The sequence below is a fragment of the Neofelis nebulosa genome, chromosome 5, assembly GCF_028018385.1.
Source record: "Neofelis nebulosa isolate mNeoNeb1 chromosome 5, mNeoNeb1.pri, whole genome shotgun sequence".
In the NCBI taxonomy this organism is placed as follows: domain Eukaryota; kingdom Metazoa; phylum Chordata; class Mammalia; order Carnivora; family Felidae; genus Neofelis; species Neofelis nebulosa.
In genome coordinates, this window is record NC_080786.1 from 150,406,188 (window position 1) to 150,424,754 (window position 18,567).

At 44.1% G+C, this 18,567-nt stretch overlaps 1 protein-coding gene across 5 annotated transcripts in view; it reads left to right on the forward strand.

Annotated features, from left to right (window-relative positions):
* Positions 1–13,938, forward strand: part of DOP1B (DOP1 leucine zipper like protein B) — a 104,284-nt gene extending 90,346 nt beyond the window's left edge. For 4 of the 5 annotated variants that reach the window (XM_058731947.1, XM_058731948.1, XM_058731949.1 and 1 more), the window contains 5 exons: positions 7,348–7,484; positions 10,387–10,442; positions 11,106–11,267; positions 12,783–12,912; positions 13,433–13,938. In XM_058731947.1, the coding sequence (XP_058587930.1) occupies positions 7,348–7,484; positions 10,387–10,442; positions 11,106–11,267; positions 12,783–12,912; positions 13,433–13,684 (737 nt within the window). In that variant the 3' untranslated portion in view covers positions 13,685–13,938. Of the gene's footprint in view, positions 1–7,347; positions 7,485–10,386; positions 10,443–11,105; positions 11,268–12,782; positions 12,913–13,432 lie in introns of those variants that run through there. The other variant, XR_009262328.1, reaches the window with a different exon arrangement.
* The last annotated feature ends 4,629 nt before the right edge of the window (positions 13,939–18,567 follow it).

An 18,567-nucleotide genomic window follows, 5' to 3' on the forward strand; every position in this document is an offset into this window, starting at 1 on the left:
TTTTAAATTTATGTCCAAATTAGTTAGCATCTAGTGCAACAATGATTTCAGGAGGAGATTCCTTAGTGCCCCTTCCCCATTTAGCCCATCCCCCCTCCCACAACCCCTCCAGTAACCCTCAGTTTATTCTCCCTATTTATGAGTCTCTTCTGTTTTGTCCCCCTCCCTGTTTTTATATTATTTTTGTTTCCCTTCCCTTATGTTCATCTGTTTTGTCTCTTAAAGTCCTCATATGAGTGAAGTCCTATGATATTTGTCTTTCTCTGACTGACTAGTTTCACTTAGCATGATACCCTCCAGTTCCATCCACATAGTTGCAAATGGCCAGATTTCATTCTTTTTGATTGCCGAGTAATACTCCACTGTGTGTATGTATATATATATATATATATATATATATACCACATCTTCTTTATCCATTCATCCATCGATGGACATTTGGGCTCTTGCCATACTTTGGCTATTGTGGATAGTGCTGCTATAAACATGGGGGTGCATGTGTCCCTTCGAAACAGCACATCTGTATCCCTTGGATAAATGCCTAGTGGTGCAATTGCTGGGGCATAGGGTAGTTCTATTTTTAGTTTTTTTGAGGAACGTCCATACTGTTTTCCAAAGTGGCTGCAACAGCTTGCGTTTCCATGAATTATTGCAGCTATTATACATGATTTTGATGGGTTTTTCTCCTCATAAAATGTGGAGATGGTGAAGTGGGCATTCTAAGTTCACCCTTCTCCACGATATGAAAGAATTCTCAAAAAGAAATATGTTCTCCTTAAGACTCACAGCCTGATTGGAATCAAATAAAATTAATACAATTCTTGACAGATATTTTAATTAATACTACAAAGACTAGTGTAACATAATTTTACAAATATCAGAATTATGGTGTGAATCCTCTTTTGAGGGTCGGGTTTACTAGGCTATAATTTACATACAGTAAAAGTCACCCTTTTGGGTGTACAGCTCTATGAATTAGATTAATACGTATAGTCACGTAACCACCACCACAGTCAACGCACAGAACATTTTCATCACCCCGGAGAGTTCCCTTTGCTCCTTGGAATCATCCCCTCCCCTTCCCCAGCCCCTGGCAAGTGCTACTCTGCCTTCTGTTCATACGGGTTCGTCTTTTCCACAGTGCCTGAAATGTAATTAGCTAGGGTGCAGCCTTCGAGTCTGGCTTTTTTGACTTGTGTCATCTGTTTGAGAGTCATCTGTTCCATTGCATTTATCAACAGCATACTCCTTTTTATTGCTGAACAGTATTCCAGTCTGTGACTTGAAGGACGTTCGGGTTGTTTTCAGGTGGAATTATGACATAAATCTTGTACTCTATCCTTTAAGAAAAATGTTTTATAGGGGCGCCTGGGTGGCTCAGCCGGTTAAGCGTCCGACTCTTGATTTCGGCTCAGGTCGTGATCTCACAGTTCCTGAAATCGGTCCCCGTATCGGGCTCTGTGCTGACAGTGAGGAGCCCGCTTGGAATTCTCTCTCTCCCTCTCTCTCTGTCCCTCCCCTGCTCACACGCTCTCTCTCTCAAAAATAAATAAAATAAACATTTAAAAAAATGTTTCTAAATACCTGTCAGCTCACAAAGCAGTCCTCTTCCCAAAGTTATCCTGATTACTCTTAACATTAGTGGTAAGTGTCGGCCTGCATCCCATCTTGACATTAGTAGTAAGTGTTGGCCCACATCCCAACTTGACTATTTGAAAGCTCCTAATTGCCTTAATTCAGAACACTAATAGCTTTTACAGTTACTAATTATAACTATATATTTGCAATAATAAAATATCTTTACAGCAAAACTGACATAACTTCAACACGTGAGGCACATTAGATTTTTCACATCCTAACGCCCTGAACACTTGAAATACGTGAAAGCGAATGTTCAAAATACTGACAGATCCTTTCTGGAACTGCTGACAGGAGGCTGACTTGGTCAGGTGGCGCTCAGGAATGCCAGTAAGGGTAACGGCAGACCTCCAAAGACTTTGGCTGAATGCAGAGTCCAAGCCGAGCTCTGTTGCACCCCCACAAGATCTGGAGGGAGATAGGACCGAGGACCGCAGGGAGCACCGCCCCTCGTGTCTGTGCAGCGTGCGAGCAGGTGCTTTACGCACCCGGCTGTTCAGCAGCGTCTGAAAGTCCACTTTCAGTGGCGGCAAGAGGGGGAAACTGGAAGGGAGAACGTGTTGGCCAGAGCACCTTGCAGTCCTTCCCGTGTCTTTCCAGTCTGAGAGCAAACACCTGCTCGTTCTCTCCCGTCTCCCATTACACACACCTTTAAAGTTTAGGGTGAGGCCCAGAGAGCCAGAAAGACAGTATTACATGTGTAGGACAGGAAAAGTATAGACGACAGCCTTTTTCAAACAGTGGTGTGGTTTGACCATGGCAAGATTGAAGCATCTAGCAGTTCTAAGCAATCATACATCTGAGGAGAGGCAATATAATACTGTACATATTATATAAAAGCATGTGAAATGTACATGTGTGCTGACTTTAATCTGGAGGTGGTTTGGGGGCCCTTAGAGAAGCAAGAATTTCCCCATATACCCTCCATTTTGCATAGCTCAAATGCTGCATTTTAAATAATGATCCATGTTTTTAAACATGGGCATTTTTACCCCATTTCATATTTTGTTAACTGACAGTTTACAAAGCATTTTCCACTTTACTGTCATTGTCCCCAAGACTGTTGATAGACGCAGCCTCTGTGAGGCAGGGGTGATAGAATTCAGAGCATTCTCTGATAGTCTTGGGACATTTGACTGGCCCCCAAGGAGCAATGATGCCCAAGTCAGGAGAAGAGATACATCCAGAAGCTTCTAACTTGCATGCCATGGTAAATAGTTCAGGCCTAATCTAAAATTAGTCAGGAATTTCTAACATTTCTCCCCTGGGATACACCCTGGAGTCCCTTTCCCCTGACTGATGGCACCATCAAGGAGCCCTGGAGGAGGTCGGTGTGCACAGGGTGTAGAACTGAGTGGCTCTGTACAGCTTGGCGCAGAGGGACATAAATTTTACATTGATCACAAAAGAAGCTGTAGATAAGCCCAAACCAAGGATTTTTTTTTTTTTTTTTTTAAGGGGCAAAAAGCTGTTTGTCTCAGGTGAGAGGAGACCACCCCCAACAAAGGCCCTGACTAGGGGCATCAGAAGGATCTAGTGGCAACACTCTGTACCCTTCAGGCTGGGTGACTTTGGCCCTTCCCAGGTCCGTTGGAGGCTGTCCCACCTTTTAAGTCTCCCTCCTTGTCCTGTATGTATTAGCTCTATTTTTACATCAGGATACTGCTGCTCAGAGAGAGTAGCACCTGCCTAGAGTTGTGTTGCCACGACCGGCAAAACCAGGCCTGAAACCTGAGCCCTTTGGTTCCCAGCGATAGGCTGTGGTCTTGAGTAGGTGCCCTGGGAGGGGGGTGGAGTAGGGGACTGCTCCGGTTTCACAGATGGGAGACAGAGCGCGGCTAGATTAGGTGGCCGGCCTGCACAGGGTCCCACGACCTGGAACGGTGGGGCGGGGACTGTCTCGGGCCCTCCCGCTCTCTGCTCGCAGAAGCTCCTTAGATTTCTAAGGTTTTATCACTCAGCTGAGGAAGGAATATTAGAATTGAAGAATGTTAGTGATTCTGCAACAGATCATCGTGGCTAAAGAAGAATCTCGTGAGTTTAGCTTTTATTTGGAGCACCAACAGGAAACGGGCCCTGTGTGTGCAAACCACTTTTTCCGTAATACTTTCTGTCTTGAAATGGGTTAAGACTCAGAGGCAGCCGCACAAACAGCGAGTGTCCTGTGTACCGTACGTCCAGCTTCCCCTGTGGTGGCATCTCACATGGCATAGTCCACCTCCGAAGCCACTTCCACTGTCCCGCGTAATTTCAAAAGATAACATCATTTTTACTCATGGATTTACCCTTTCTGTCGCTTTTTTGTCTTGCTGTTCCACGCTTCCTGCCGTTACCGTTCCTTTTCTGTCTGAAGAACATCTGTTAGACATTCTTGGAGCACAGATCTGCTGGCTGCAAGTTTTCTCCGTTTTCCACAGAGACTGTCTTCCTTTTTCTTGGTCCGGGTTGGGTTTTTTCCTTCCACCTTCATTCCAGAAGGATGTTTTCACTGGAAATGGAGTTCTGGGGTGAAGTTCTTTTCTTTCCGCGCTTGGAAAATGTGCCGCTTCTTTGTGACTCCGTGGTTTCTGAGGGAAATCTGCTCTCCTTCAAATTATTGTCCCTTTTTCAGTACAGTGGTCTCCCTTTTCCACAGGGGATACATTCTAAGACCCCCGGTGGACTCCTGAAACCATGGATAGTTCCAAATACTACTTGTACTGTGGTTTTTGTCCTTATGTAGGTACCTAAGATAAAGCTTAATTCGTAAATTAGGCACAACGAGAGATTAGCAACAACAAGAAAATGCAACAGTTGTAACAGTATACCTAGTGAAAGTTGCATGAATGTGGTCGGTCTCTCTCTCTCTCTCTCTCTCTCTCTCTCAGAATATCTTGCTGTTCTGTCCTCACCCTTGTGATGATGGGAGGTGGTAAAGTGCCTCCATAGTGAGCTGAAGCGAGGTGAGAGACGCAGGCACTGTGACGTGTAATGTGAGGCTGCTGTTGACCTTCTGACTGCGTGTCAGAAGGATCGTGTGCTTCTGGACCGCGGCTGAGTGAGGCCTCGGGAAGCAGAACATGGAGAAGCTGGGGGACCGCTGTCATGTAGCTTTCCCTTCTGACCACTGTCAAGGTTTTTTCTGTAGCTTCAGTTTTCAGAAGTTTTATTATGTGACTGAACTGGATTTCCTTGGTTTTATCCCTCTCAGAGCTCACTCAGCTTCTTGTCTGTAGACTTCTACGTCTTCCACCAAATTTGGAAAGTTGTCAGTCATTATTTTTTCAATTATTTTTCCAACCTGTACTCTTTTTCCTTTTTTGGGGGGAGACTCCAGTGACACAAATGCTAGACGTTTTGTTGTCCCTCTGGTCCCTGAGACTGCTTGCTTCCCCCCACCCCCAGGCCTTTTTTCTTTCTTTTGTTCAGTTCCAATAATTCCCATGAATTCTGTCTTCAACTTCCTTCTTTCTTTTGTCCATTCCGTTCTGCTGTTGAGCCCATCGGTGAGCTTTTCGATTTTACGGATTTATTTTTTAGTTCTCAAATTTCCATTTGTCTCTTCTTTGTATCTCTTATTTCTTTGGTGACAGTTTCTATTTTTCATGTGTTTCGAATGTCCATAATTGATCATTGGGATATTTTTAGACCACATCTTTAAAATCCTTTCCTGATAATCCCAACCTCCATATCCTCTCTGCACTGGTGTCTTTTCTTATCTTTTCTCGTTCAGGTTGAAACTTTGGCATTCCAGCTTATGTTCTCCTCAGGTGTCCAGGCCAAAATAAAATAAATTTAAATAAAAGATTTAAAAACCCTAGCAAATTCACCTTCAGGTCATTGCTTAAGTCCAAAGGACCCTAGCCCATCCTGCTGCCTTTCCTTCATGTTCCAGTTTTCTGATAGTCAATGTATTTTTACTCAAGGTTTTAGTTGTTTGTTTTTTTTTTTTAATTGCAGTTAGAAAAATAGGATGTAATATATTTACTCCATCTCTTCCAGAACCAGAAACAAAGCCCTCTTCAAAAATGCTAACCTGGGGCACCTGGCTGGCTCAGTCGGTAGAATGTGCTACTCTTAACATTAGGGTTGTGAGTTCAAGCCCCATGTTGTGTGTAGAGGTTACTTAAAAAAAAAAAAAAAATTTTTTTTTAATGCCAGTCTATCTGTCAAGTGTCTGAGCTATGCTTGATCCTTCATTTGGTCGAAAGTTTTTTTTTTTTTTTTTTTTTTTATGGTTTTATTTATTTAATCTCTATACCCAATTTGGGGCTGAAACTCACAACCCCAAGATCAAGAGTTACATGCCCTATTGACTGAGCCAGGCAGGCACCCCTGGTTAAAAGGTTTTTTTTAAGTTTATTTGTTTATTTTGAGGGGTGCCTGGGTGGCTCAGTTGGTTAAGCACCCGATTTCGGCTCCGGTCACGATCTCACTGCTCGTGGGTTCGAGCCCCACATCAGGCTCTGTGCTGACAGCTGGGAACCTGGAGCCTGCTTTGGATTCTGGGTCTCCCTCTCTCTCTGCCCCTCCCCTGTCTCTCTCAATTTTATTTATTTATTTATTTTTTTAATTTTTTTTTTCAACGTTTTTTATTTATTTTTGGGACAGAGAGAGACAGAGCATGAACGGGGGAGGGGCAGAGAGAGAGGGAGACACAGAATCGGAAACAGGCTCTGGGTTCCGAGCCATCGGCCCAGAGCCCGACACGGGGCTCGAACTCACGGACCGCGAGATCGTGACCTGGCTGAAGTCGGCCGCTTAACCGACGGCGCCACCCAGGCGCCCCATCAATTTTGTTTTAAGAGAGACAGAGACGGCATGAGCAGGGGAGGGCAGAGACAGAGAGAGGGAATCCTCTGCAGGCTCCAGGCTCAGCCTAGAGCCCGATCTTACAACCTCGAGATCATGACCTGAGCCAAAACCAAGAGTCTCAAGCTCTACCAGCTGAACCACCCAGGCGCCCCTCCCAAGAGTACTTTTAAAAGCAAGAAACAAAAACCCACTTAAGGTAGCTCACATCAAGAGTTTATTACTGAGATACTACAAATAAATCTTAACTGGCATGAACCATTATCTGGCTGTTTGCTGTAACAATTTGTTACGTTTCTAAGAAACCTTAAAAGGGGGGGGGGTGGCAGGGGAATCATATTCTACAGCTATTTCAGTGGAGAAGTGGGGAAGACTGTGAGGGGCTGGAGGAACTCACACCTTTTGTTCCTGCAGGAATTAACGTTTTTATCATGGCCACGAAAAAATTCACTGAAAACAGCTCTTTTGTTCACCCCCTGCACTTCTCACCCTTCACTCCCAGAATGTGGCGTCAGCTGCCGGCTAACCTCTGTGATCGTGTAGCTCCGTCACTCCCCGAGGACCGTCTGTGGTTCTTGTGTCTTGTATTTCGTATTCTCTGAAGCAAATGCGGTGGCCACTGGCCATCTGACGGATTTCTGGTTTCAGTCAGAAGTTGGTGTCCCTCTGGTCAGCTGTGGCAGGGCAGTAAAGGGCTGCTTGGTTCACTTCCTTCAACGAAGGCCACGACCTGCTTCACTTCACAGAGAAGAGGGCTGGAGGTCAGCGAGAGGGGCAGAAACAGACTCCCAACACGCATCACTTAGGCTGCGTTGTCGTTAAATGCCAAAGTAGTTACAGCTTTGTGCTTTTTCTTTGTCTAATGAGAAACCCCAAACTGCATATTTGTGTGACGTCTTTAAAATCTTCTTTCCTTAGAACGCCTGACAGACAATCTCAGAGTTGGACAGACATCCACAGTTGCTGCTCAGATGTTTCTTTTTTTCAGAGTTTTGCTGCTAAGAATATCTCCCCAACATTTGACTTCATTGTGGCCAATAATGGTCTCTGAATTAGTAAGTACAAATATCTTAACTCTTGAAAGCGGAGTTGATGCTTTTTAAAATGCTTTTTCAGGAATAATATTTCATATATATCTTAATTTTTTTTAAATGTTTATTTGGTTTTGAGAAAGAGAGAGAGCGAGCGAGCGCAGGGGAAGGGCAGAGAGAGAGGGAGACTAGATTCAAAGCAGGCTCCAGGCTCTGAGCTGTCAGCACTGAGCCTGACAAGGGGCTCGAACTTGTGAACCGCGAGATCATGACCTGAGCCAAAGTCAGACGTTCAACGGACTGAGCCACCCAGGCGCCGCAACTGTTCCAAATATATCTTAATTTTATCTGCAAAATTTCCTTTTTATTTTATCTACAAAATTTTCAATCAGGTTGGTAGCATGTAGTCAGCTCTTGGTTAAATACAGAATTTTTAAAGATAGAACCATTTAATGTAGCTCTGGGAAATTTTATAGTTTGAATAAACAAAGTATAAAACTTTAAGGCACAGTGAATAACTACACATTACAAACTGGCCACTGTTGGACAAGTAAAGAAGGTAAAATTCAAGGAACATGTGGGGCGCCTGGGACGCTCAGTTGAGTCTCCAACTCTTGATTTTGGCTCAGGTCATGATCCCGGGGTTGTGGGATTGAGCCCGTGTCTAACTCCACACTGAGCATGGAGCCTGCTTGAGATTCTCTCTCCCTCTGCTTCTCTCCCCAGCTCGCACACTCTCCCTCTCTCTCTAAAATAAAAAAATAAATAAAAATAAAAAAACATAAAACCTCTGAGTTATCCTCTGCCTTCACCTGCAGTCAGAAAATTTTCTAGGTAAGCTCCGTTAGATCGAGAGCCTCTAGGGAGAAAAGATTCAGATCCTGTTTAGATAAGTGGATAACCAAATATATGAGTTGGAGATGCTATCTCATGTGAAGTCAAAATCAAATTAGAGGGAAGAGGTCAGGTTATCATGTTTCAGAGCTACTGGCAGGCTATACTTTATGTTGACATGAATTACCTAATCTGAAGATTAATCCTTTAAATTCTAAATTATAGAGTTTACACCCATCCCTGAAAACATTACCATCACACCCATCACATACCATGACCTACCATTCCATGCATCCATGTAACCGAAGCTTCCTAATGAAAAATTATCTGTCCTAAATCCTTCAAATTTCAGCTGAAGAACTTACTAGCCAGATGTTCACGTTCACTGATACTAGATTTCCATAATAGGCCCCCTGTACTTATGTTGTGGGTTTCTTTGAAGCCGTGCCTCATATAGAAATATTTAAAGTGGAAAGCTGAATGCTGTTTAGAGGGCTGTTAACAACATTAATCTCGGAAAGCACTAGAAGTTTGTGGATAGGCTTTTAAGAGCAGCATTTCCGAAATACTCCACGCATTTAATTCTTTTTCCTTACCCGCATTTAGTTATAAATTACTCATGAGGATATGTCATAAGATTCTGAATAGATATTTAGGAATGTTTTCAAAATTCCCTTTTCAGGACTAATATACTATTTCATCTATATCTAATTTCATCTGCAAATTTTCAAGTTGATAGCACATGGCTCTTGGCCAAATAGAGAATATGTTATCTTCTGTAATTATATTTGACCTTTTTTTTAACTGTCAGCTTGTTCACACTCATTTGTATTGTTTGATACTATCTGCTTTTTAAACTTTTATTCTAGTTCTACTGAGACATAATTGGCATACAGTATAATATAACCTTAGGTGTACAAAGTGATTTGACTAACATTGGGAGATGAGGACCACCGTGAGTTCAGCTAACATCCATCATCTCCTATAGACAGAAAAAGAAAATCGAGAAAGAAAAAATGTGATAAGAACTTGTGATAAGGACTCTTAAGATTTGCCTTAACTACTTCATATATGCCCTCCAGCAGTGTTAACTATCGTCATGTTGTATGTGACATCCCTAATACTTCTTTATCTTGTAATGGAAGTTCATACTTTTTGACCGCCTTCATCCAATTTCCCCTCCCCCACATCTCCTGTCTGTGGTAACCACAAATCTGATTTCTTTTTCTGTGAATTTGGTTTCGTTTTGATTTTTTACGATTCCACGTATCAACTAGATTATACAATATTTGTCTGACTGACTTCACTTATCATAATACTGCCAAAGTCTTCCACGTTGCTCCAAATAGCCGGATTTCCTTCCTTTTTTATAGCCGAATCGTATTTTACTGTATGTACATACACAACATTTTCTCTATCCATTCATCCATCAGTAGACATTTAGGACGTTTCCTTGTCTTGGCTGTTGTAAATAGTGCTGCAGTGGACATGGGTGGACGTGTATCTCCTGAACCTAGCATTTGCGTTCCTTCTGGCATATTCCCAGAAGTGGAATTGCTGGATCGCATAGTAGTTCTAGTTTTAATTATTTGGAGAACCTCCATACTGCATTCCGGAGTGGCTGTCCCAATGTACATGCCCACCAGCGGTGGCCGAGGGTTCCATTTGCCCCACAGCCTCACCAGCACTTGTTGTCTCTTGTCTTTCTGCCGCTTGCCCTTCTAACAGGTGTAAGGTGATTCCTCACTCGGGTTTTACTTTGCATTTCCCTGATGGTTAGTGATGTTGAGCATCTTTGCATCTGTACCTGTTGGCCATGGTATCCCCTTTGGGAGAATACCTATTCAGGTCCTTGGCCCATTTTTAAGTTACTGGCTTTTTTGTTATTGAGTTGTATGAGTTTTTTTAAATACATCTTGGATACTAACCCTTTATCAGATACTTGGTTAGCAAGTAGTTTTTCCTATTCTTCAGGTTCTTTTTGCCGAGTCTCTTGCTTTATTTGCTCTTTTTTATGGACATATAAATCTTAAACATTAAGCTAGGTTTAACCCCTCTCCAATAGTAAATTGAATTATGTTTTCTTTTTAAGATTCAGACATTCATACAGCTTGAAGAAGATCTGAAAGAGGATGACGAATTATTGAGGTAAGCTGTATGAGTTCTATGCACACATGTGAGCGGACATCACTTTGTGACGTAGGATTATGTAACACTCAATATTATCATTTAAAAAATGTTTTTCATGTTTATGTTGCGAGAGAGAGAGAGAATGAGCAGGGGAGGGGCAGAGAGAGAGGGAGACACAGAATCTGAAGCAGGCTCCAGGCTGCGAGCTGTCAGCACAGAGCCCATCGTGGGGCTTGAACCCACAAACCATGAGATCATGACCTGAGCCGGAGTCAGCACTCAACTGAGCCACCCAGGCACCCCCAAACACTCAATATTATTTTCTTGAAATACTTGTGAAGAGACCAGCCATTTGACCATTCTTTTTTTTTTCTTTTTAATGTTTTATTAACAGAGACAGAACATAAGCAGGAGAGGGACAAAGAGAGAGGGAGACACAGAATCCAAAGCAGGCTCCAGGCTCTGAGCTGTCAGCACAGAGCCCGATATGAAGCTTGAACTCACGAACTGTGAGATCATGACCTGAGTTGAGCCCGAGTCAGACGCTTAACCAGCTGAGCCAACCCTCAACTGTTCTTAAACGGAAAGACGGAAAAACCCTTCTTAGGGACATTGCATAGGTAAATGGGCTACAGCATACGTGAATGAATTTGTAACAAGAGTTTCTTTGCAAATTTTTAGAAACAGCAACAAAATCAACAGAACAAAAGTTTCAGTTGCTGATGGCAACGGGCCCTCCCTGGGGGAGATAGCCCAGAGTGAGCTCATCTTATATTTGTCAGCTTGCAAATTCTTGGACACAGCACTTTCTTTTCCGCCTGACAAGATGCCGTTGTTTCAAATGTAAGTCAGATAAGCCCGTGTGCCCTCCTTGAATTGGTGACTTTCCTCGTGAGCACTTTCCCTTGTTCTGTACAGGGTGGGAGAAGCCGCCGTAGGGGTTTCTGGTGGCCCACGAGCCTCCTCAGAATACCAGATGTCAGAGTGCTTACAACACCTGTGGTTTTCTGGATTTGCCTCACAGTAGTGTTGATGGCTGGGTTTCTGCGGTGTGTACGCGTTTAGGTAGTTTTGCTACTGAATGCTCGTAAAACGAGAGTCACGGACTGGTGGTCCTCACTGCATTTGCGTAGATTTCTTCGTCTGTTTGTTTTTAATAAGTGGAACACGCAGTCTCCACTTCACTTTGCCCCTATTGGCTTATATTTCCTGTAGGCTTAACACAGCTGCTCATACATTTAATTTCATGCCTGGCCCCAGATGCCACTTCTCTCTGTCCTGCCCCCTCTAAAGAAAGAGTTATCACGTAGAAATGTTTGTGGTTAAAATGTGGGTTCTTTTTAACAGCATATTACAAAGTGAAAGAAGCCAATCTGAAATGGCTTGAAATAGTATGATTCCAACTCTGTGATACTCTGGAAAAGGCAAAACTATGGAGACAGTCAAAAAAGATTGTCAGGGATTGCAAGACAGGGAGTCAGAGCACAGAGGATTTTTAGAACACTGAAACTACTTTATTTGGTACCTTGATGACGGATACATGTCATTATACATTTATTCAAAGCCATAGAATGCACACCACCAAGAGTGCACCCTGAAGTGAACTCTGGCCTTGGATGATAACACAAATTCATGTCATTTCACTGATTATAACAAACGTACCGCTCTGGTGGGGTATTGATAGCGGGGAAGGCATTGCGTGGAGAGGCGGCTGGGGGCACACGGGAAGCCTCTGTACGTACTTCCTGCTCAACTGTGTTGCAAACCTAAAACTGCTCCAAAAAGGAAAGTTTTTTTAAAAGTGGGTTCTGATGTATGTGATTATGCATAGCTGCATTACTCATAAAAGGTGGAGGAAATCTAAAGTCCACGAATGTACGAGAGGGTAAATAACATTGGTATATCCATACGATGAAACATTCAGCAAAAAAAAAAAAAAAAGAAAAGAAATACTGACGTGTCCTCCAACATGGATGAACCTTGACCATGTTATGTTAAGCGAAAGGAGCCAGTCACAAAGCACCACATATTGCATGATTCTGTTTCTATGAAATGCCAAATATATTTTCAAATAAGAAAATATGTAGAGGCAGAAAATAGATTGAGGGGATGTAAGGGGTTGAGGGGCGATAGCTAGAGGGAGCGGGTATTCTTTTTGGGGTGATGAAAAAAATATCCTAAAATTGATTATGGTGGTGGATAAACAATTCTGTGAATAAACTAAAAGCTAATTCAATTATGTACTTCAGATGGGCGTACTATATGGTATGTGAATTATTTTTCCATAAACCTGTTGAAAAATCTTTTTCGAAGTGAGCTCTGAGCCAGCACGCCTGACCTCGGATTGTTTTCATCCAGTTACAGGTGGGCATTTGTCCCAGAAGTGGACACGGAGGTCCCTGCCTTCCTGTCAGACCTAGAGGAGAATCACCAAGAATGCAAACCCCACACTGTTAGGATTCTAGAACTTCTAAAGTTAAAATATGGGGTAAACGTCTTGCTTTTTACAGTCAGTGTTTGTGGCGGAGGGGAGAAAAGCTAGGCAGCGAGGGCCGCGAGAGAAGCCCGTCATGTGCCACTTGATTTTAATGACCGAATAGTTTTCAGAAGTGCTTTGGTCTGAGTGTTAAAACTCGGAGGTGGTCAAAATCCCATCTTTATTTCCTCATTGGCACGTCACTTTCTCTGCCCACATGCTGAGGTGCGCCTCCTGGAGAACCACAATCACGTGGAAGAGGTTTCGCACAGAGTCGGTTTATTAGGCGGAGGAAGGCCCTGCAGGAAGAATAGGGGTCTCGGGGAGAGGGGAGGGGCTGGGGTGAAATCCCGGCGGGAAACATCGGTTGAAGACCTCGCGTTTGAATTTTTTGGGAAACTGCCACCAGTGCTGATGATGAGTGGTCCCCAGAGAACCCATCGCTTAGATTTGCCGCCCACATGTCCTTGGCCCGCACCTCTGACCCTTAACAAAGCCTTATCATCGTTATGCGGTGTTTTTGTTTTTGCAGGAAATTGGCAGCTCTGATGAGATCAGCGCAAAGAATGAATTCCCTCTGCTGCGCCAACATTCTGTTTCCAGCATTAGGCAATTGATGCCATTCTTCCAGACTCTAAATTGTGCTTTTAAAACCCAGAGTAAGCTGTCTGCCGACACCCAAGGACCTCCAGTCTTAGAGTTCCCGGTCACAGATAGCCCGAGGGTCTTGCAACAGCTAGAAGAATGTGTTGAGTATGATTTTTTGGAACATCTGGAATGTTAGCCCCATAAGACAGGATTTGTTTAATCCATTTACCGATACGTCAGTGACAACCAGGATACGTGCGTTCTAAACGAGAAAGGAGCCAAGGATAGTGCTTTTTAAACAAGCCAATTTCGATTTTGAAGGTAGATTTCGGATAATTTTCTGTTGGGCAACAAAACACACCTCCCTAAATGCCTTGTAATATATTTGGATCTGATTGTATGTTTCGTCTTCAATTTATGTAAAGAAAATAAAGTTAATGTATCATCTAATGCAAGCACAAAATTCATAATATGAAGCATGAAGGCAATGAAGAGTTGTTTTCTTTGTTGATGCAGCCATATGGGCTGTCTCGGTATATTTCTCTAAAAGTTTACACTTGTGGCGTATTACTCTTAATACCTCACACATATGTCCTTTAAAATGTTTATTTTGGTACCACATTTTAAAGCCAAAATACATTGTTTTCTGAAAATAATAATTGCCCATTACCATTGACTGTTCAGCAGTGGTGAGGGCTTGAAGATATCTCAACGTATTTAACTCTTGCTCGTTAAAATCACATATTAAGGGACACCCGGCTGGGGCGCTTGGATGGCTCAGTCAGCTGAGCCACCGACTTCAGCTCAGATCGTGATCGTGAGGTCCGTGAGTTCGAGCCTGGCATCGGGCTGTGTGCTGACAGCTCAGAGCCTGGAGCCTGCTTCAGATTCTGTCCCTCTCTCTTTCTCTCTCTGCCCCTATCCCTGCTCGCATGCACACGCTCACTCACTCGCTGTTTCTCTCTCGCTCTCAAAAAATAAACATTTTTTTAAAAGGGGGGGATGCCTGGCTGTCTCAATCAGAAGAATGTGCGACTCTTGATCTTGGGGTTGTGAGTTTGAGCCCCGTGTTGGTTGTAAAGTTTATAAATAAATAAACTTTAAAATAAATCACGCATTAAAATCACAGTGCATCCAGCTTTGAAAGAAATACATAGTTTTCAGAACTCTGACAGCTGTAACCTTAGTTATGTACCATGATGTGCCTTGCCAGCACTTTCCATTTAACATAAATCCGTCGATGTAGTCATGGAGCCTTTAATGCCTGAAGCTTCTGTCAGAGAAACGGACTCTCCACTCTTCCCTTTTCCTTTGTCCTTTCTGGGATCTCTTTACCACTTTGTAGACCTCACTGTTCATTAAAATAATCCCTTCCTAAGCACAGACTCCTCTCTCCTGGCAGGGGGTCACCCCACTCCTGCCGAGCCTCTCTGTATTAAGCCAGCTACCCTATTTAGAATCCTGGCTCGGCTGCGGGAGCCTGAACTCTCTGCCAGGGAGCATGGTTTGCCTTCCAGACTTGCCTACCTCATGTCCCCTTTTCAGCCTCCAGAGCATCGCATGAAGTCGGGTTCCAGGCCAGATGATGCACACTGGCCTAATGCATGCTCTCCTGCCCATCCTTTCTGCACGCCAGGGATCGGTTTGGAATTAACCAACATCGTCGGTTAAGTTTCCCGTAACATCCTACTAGTTCCTAGCGTGTGTGCAGTGTAGAAGCAATTTGTGTCAAGAGCCCCAGTACGGGATTTGGGGAGGACAGAACCACCCGATTACCTACATAAGGGCTCGAAATAAGAATTCAAGCTCACCACTAGAAATAGGAGTAGTCATACAAATATGTGTTAAGAATTACATGAAAATGATGGGTTTGTGCGTGTAAGGGGTATCTCTAAGAACATCTGCAAGCTTGGTGACTAAAGCTTTAAATACCGAAGCGTAGAGCTATAATTTCTATGTAAGTTCTGTGAGTTTGCTGTAATTCAGACTGTGAGGCGATAACCGTATGCCGATCAATAGTTAACCTCAAGGGCATGCACATGTTCATACCTCAGAATTTACAAAACTAGTAACTTACATCATCGGGAGCTATTATGCCATCTGTGCTTAGATTTACAAATTTTGTTGATTGTTTTTCTCTCTAGTATCTAAAACAGCTTAATGGTCTCTGAACATGTGTGTGTAAGTGAATCCTTATTTATTAATAAGGATAAATAATCCTTATTTATTAAATGGAAATCTTAAAAGGAATTCCATAGTACATCATGGAACACTAAGGAAGTCTTATCAACGTGATGCACGTTTAAATCTTTAGTTCGTGGGGCACCTGGGTGGCTCAGTCGGTTACACGTCCGACTTCAGCTCGGGTCACGATCTCGCGGTCCGTGAGTTCGAGCCCCGCGTCGGGCTCTGGGCTGATGGCTCAGAGCCTGGAGCCTGCTTCCGATTCTGTGTCTCCCTCTCTCTCTGACCCTCCCCCATTCATACTCTGTCTCTCTCTGTCTCAAAAATAAGTAAAACTTAAAAAAAAAAAAAATTAAATCTTTAGTTCGTGAATACCGTAGTAGTTGGGGTTATAAGCTGTGAGGTCGGCTCGCCTGGGTGTGGTGTTCAGCTTCCCCACATACTAGCGTGAGCAAAACTTGTGCCTCGGTTTTCTCATCTATAAAATGGGAATATCGAATGCAACTGCATCTTAGGGTTCCAGCAACTAACCGTTTCTGTGATCTGTGAACAGTTTTGCACCCCTCAGTGAAAAGGAAGCCTGTGCCCACCCCAATATCGGTAAGATGAGCAGAAGCAAGGTTAGCGGTTCCGTATTTTCTTCTTACTTTGGAACCGAGGCCCTTCACCACACTGTGGAGCCAACTGCTCTGCCTCCATTCCTCCCGGTGGAAATGCTCCGCGTCCAGCCCTCAGCCACTGCACTGAGGGCAGGGAGTGTGCTGGGAGAGGTGGGACCTGCCAGGAGCGGCCAGAGCCAAGGAGAACAGACTGGTGCTCTAACAGAGCGGGTTCGAACACACACAGCTGCGGGCAGTGTCGGTGGGAGGGTGGCCCGTGCGTGCGGATGAAACGATCCCCGTAACCAGAGTGCTTTCCAGGGGCCAGGCACAGTGCCAGGCGCCTCCCGGGCATCACTTTCTCTCTTCCCACCCCCTTGGGAAGTAGAGGCTTGCCCCATTCTACAAGGCCAGCAGAGCTAGGAAACGGAACCTAGATCTGTCTCCCTCTTAGAGCCCTTTTCTCCACCCCAGTGCTGAGAAAATCAGACAGGAAATCCCCATGGTGGCTACTGTTGTTCCGTAATGTGTGGCAGACAAGTTTCTGAAACTACCCCGCCCATGTATGACTTCCTGCAAAACCAGCTCGTGCTAGGGCCACAGCACAGAGAAAGTAGCGCCTAGCTTTGAAAGTGTGGCGAGATCTGTTTTTAGAGGAGAACACGCCTTGTTTTCCAGTATTTGTACATTATGCGCAGTTAAATTAGGAGAAATGGCTAGGTTTGCCAAAGTAGTTAAGGAAGGTGGAACTTAAAAGTCTTGAACTACCCAGACAGGTTCTGTGTCATTGGAATAAAATGCTTTGGTGTTAAGACCATGCCTGCTAGCGGGTATTACTTGCAGTTCGGTGAGACACATAAACCAATGAACGTGCAAAGTCAACACCTTCGAAGAGAATACGATTAGGAGCCGAACGCGGATGAGCCAAGGGCACGCTGAGCAGTCTCCACGTTCTACCTGAAGGAGCAACTGGGCTCGTGAGGGTCAAGTTAGTACCCTGTGTGTGTGATCATGTGTATGTGTTTTGTTACGTCGCGCATCCTCTCCAACCGGACTTGGTGCTGTCTGTCTCTGAAGTTCAGAGTGAAGAGGACCCCTGCAAGCATTTTTCAGGCTGGATAGGGGTATCCTGAGGGTAGAAATCTGTCAGTTACGGTTAGAATCTAGCAGAGGAACTATGCTTAGCGAGGGTCCTCCCACCTGCATGTGCACGAGGACCACCCGGAGAGCTTGCAAACTTGCAGGATGCCTAGCCTCCTCCCCAGAGAGTCTGAGTCAGTAGAAAGGGTGACATTCAGGAATCTGCATGTGTAACAAGTTATTTTTGTCACCGGTGCTTCCTGGATCATTCTTGGAGACGCGCTAGTTTTCAGAGCAATTTCTTCGTAAGTATGACGTGGAAACCAGGAGGAAGCCAGCAAGGCTGAACTTGTTTGGTTACTTCTCATCCTATATAGGTAGCTCCTTCCAAGCGGTTCTCCATTGAAATCAAGTAAGTCCACCTTTAAACCAATGGGAAAGGAAATACATTTTAAAATACTATGGGTCTAGGGGCGCCTGGGTGGCTCGGTCGGTTAAGCGTCCGACTTCGGCTCAGGTCATGATCTCACGGTCTGTGAGTCCGAGCCCCACGTCGGGCTCTGTGCTGACGGCTCAGAGCCTGGAGCCTGCTTCGGACTCTGTGTCTCCCTCTCTCTGCCCCTTGCCCACTCACATGCTGCCTCTCTCTCTCTCTGAAAAGTAAATAAACACTAAAAAAATTTTTTAAGTACTGTGGGTCTAGGAGAGGAGTAAGGTAGTTCCTCAAAGAGTTAAAAATAGAATTACCATATGATCTAGCAATTTCACTAAAAAGAAATAAAACCAGGGGCACCTGGGTGCCTCAGTTGGTTAAGCGTCTGACTTCAGCTCAGGTCATGATCTCGAGTCCATAAGTTCAAGCCCGGCGTCGGGCCCTGTCCTGACAGCTCAGAGCCTGCTTCAGATTCTGTGTCTCCCTCTCCCTCTGCCCCTCCCCTGCTCATGCTCTGTTTCTCTCACTCTCAAAAATGAATAAATATTTAAAAAAAATTTTTTTTTAAAAAGAACTGAAAACAGAGTCCCAGATATTTTTTTAATTTATTTATTTTACTGTTTATTTTTGACAGAGAGAGCAAGCAAGCACGAGTGGTTCATGTGTGAACCCATGAACCGTGAGTCATGACCCGAGCTGAAGTTGGACGCTCATCCGACTGAGCCCCCCAGGTGCCCCTGGGGTCTCAGATATTTGTACACCTACGTTTATGGCAGCACTATC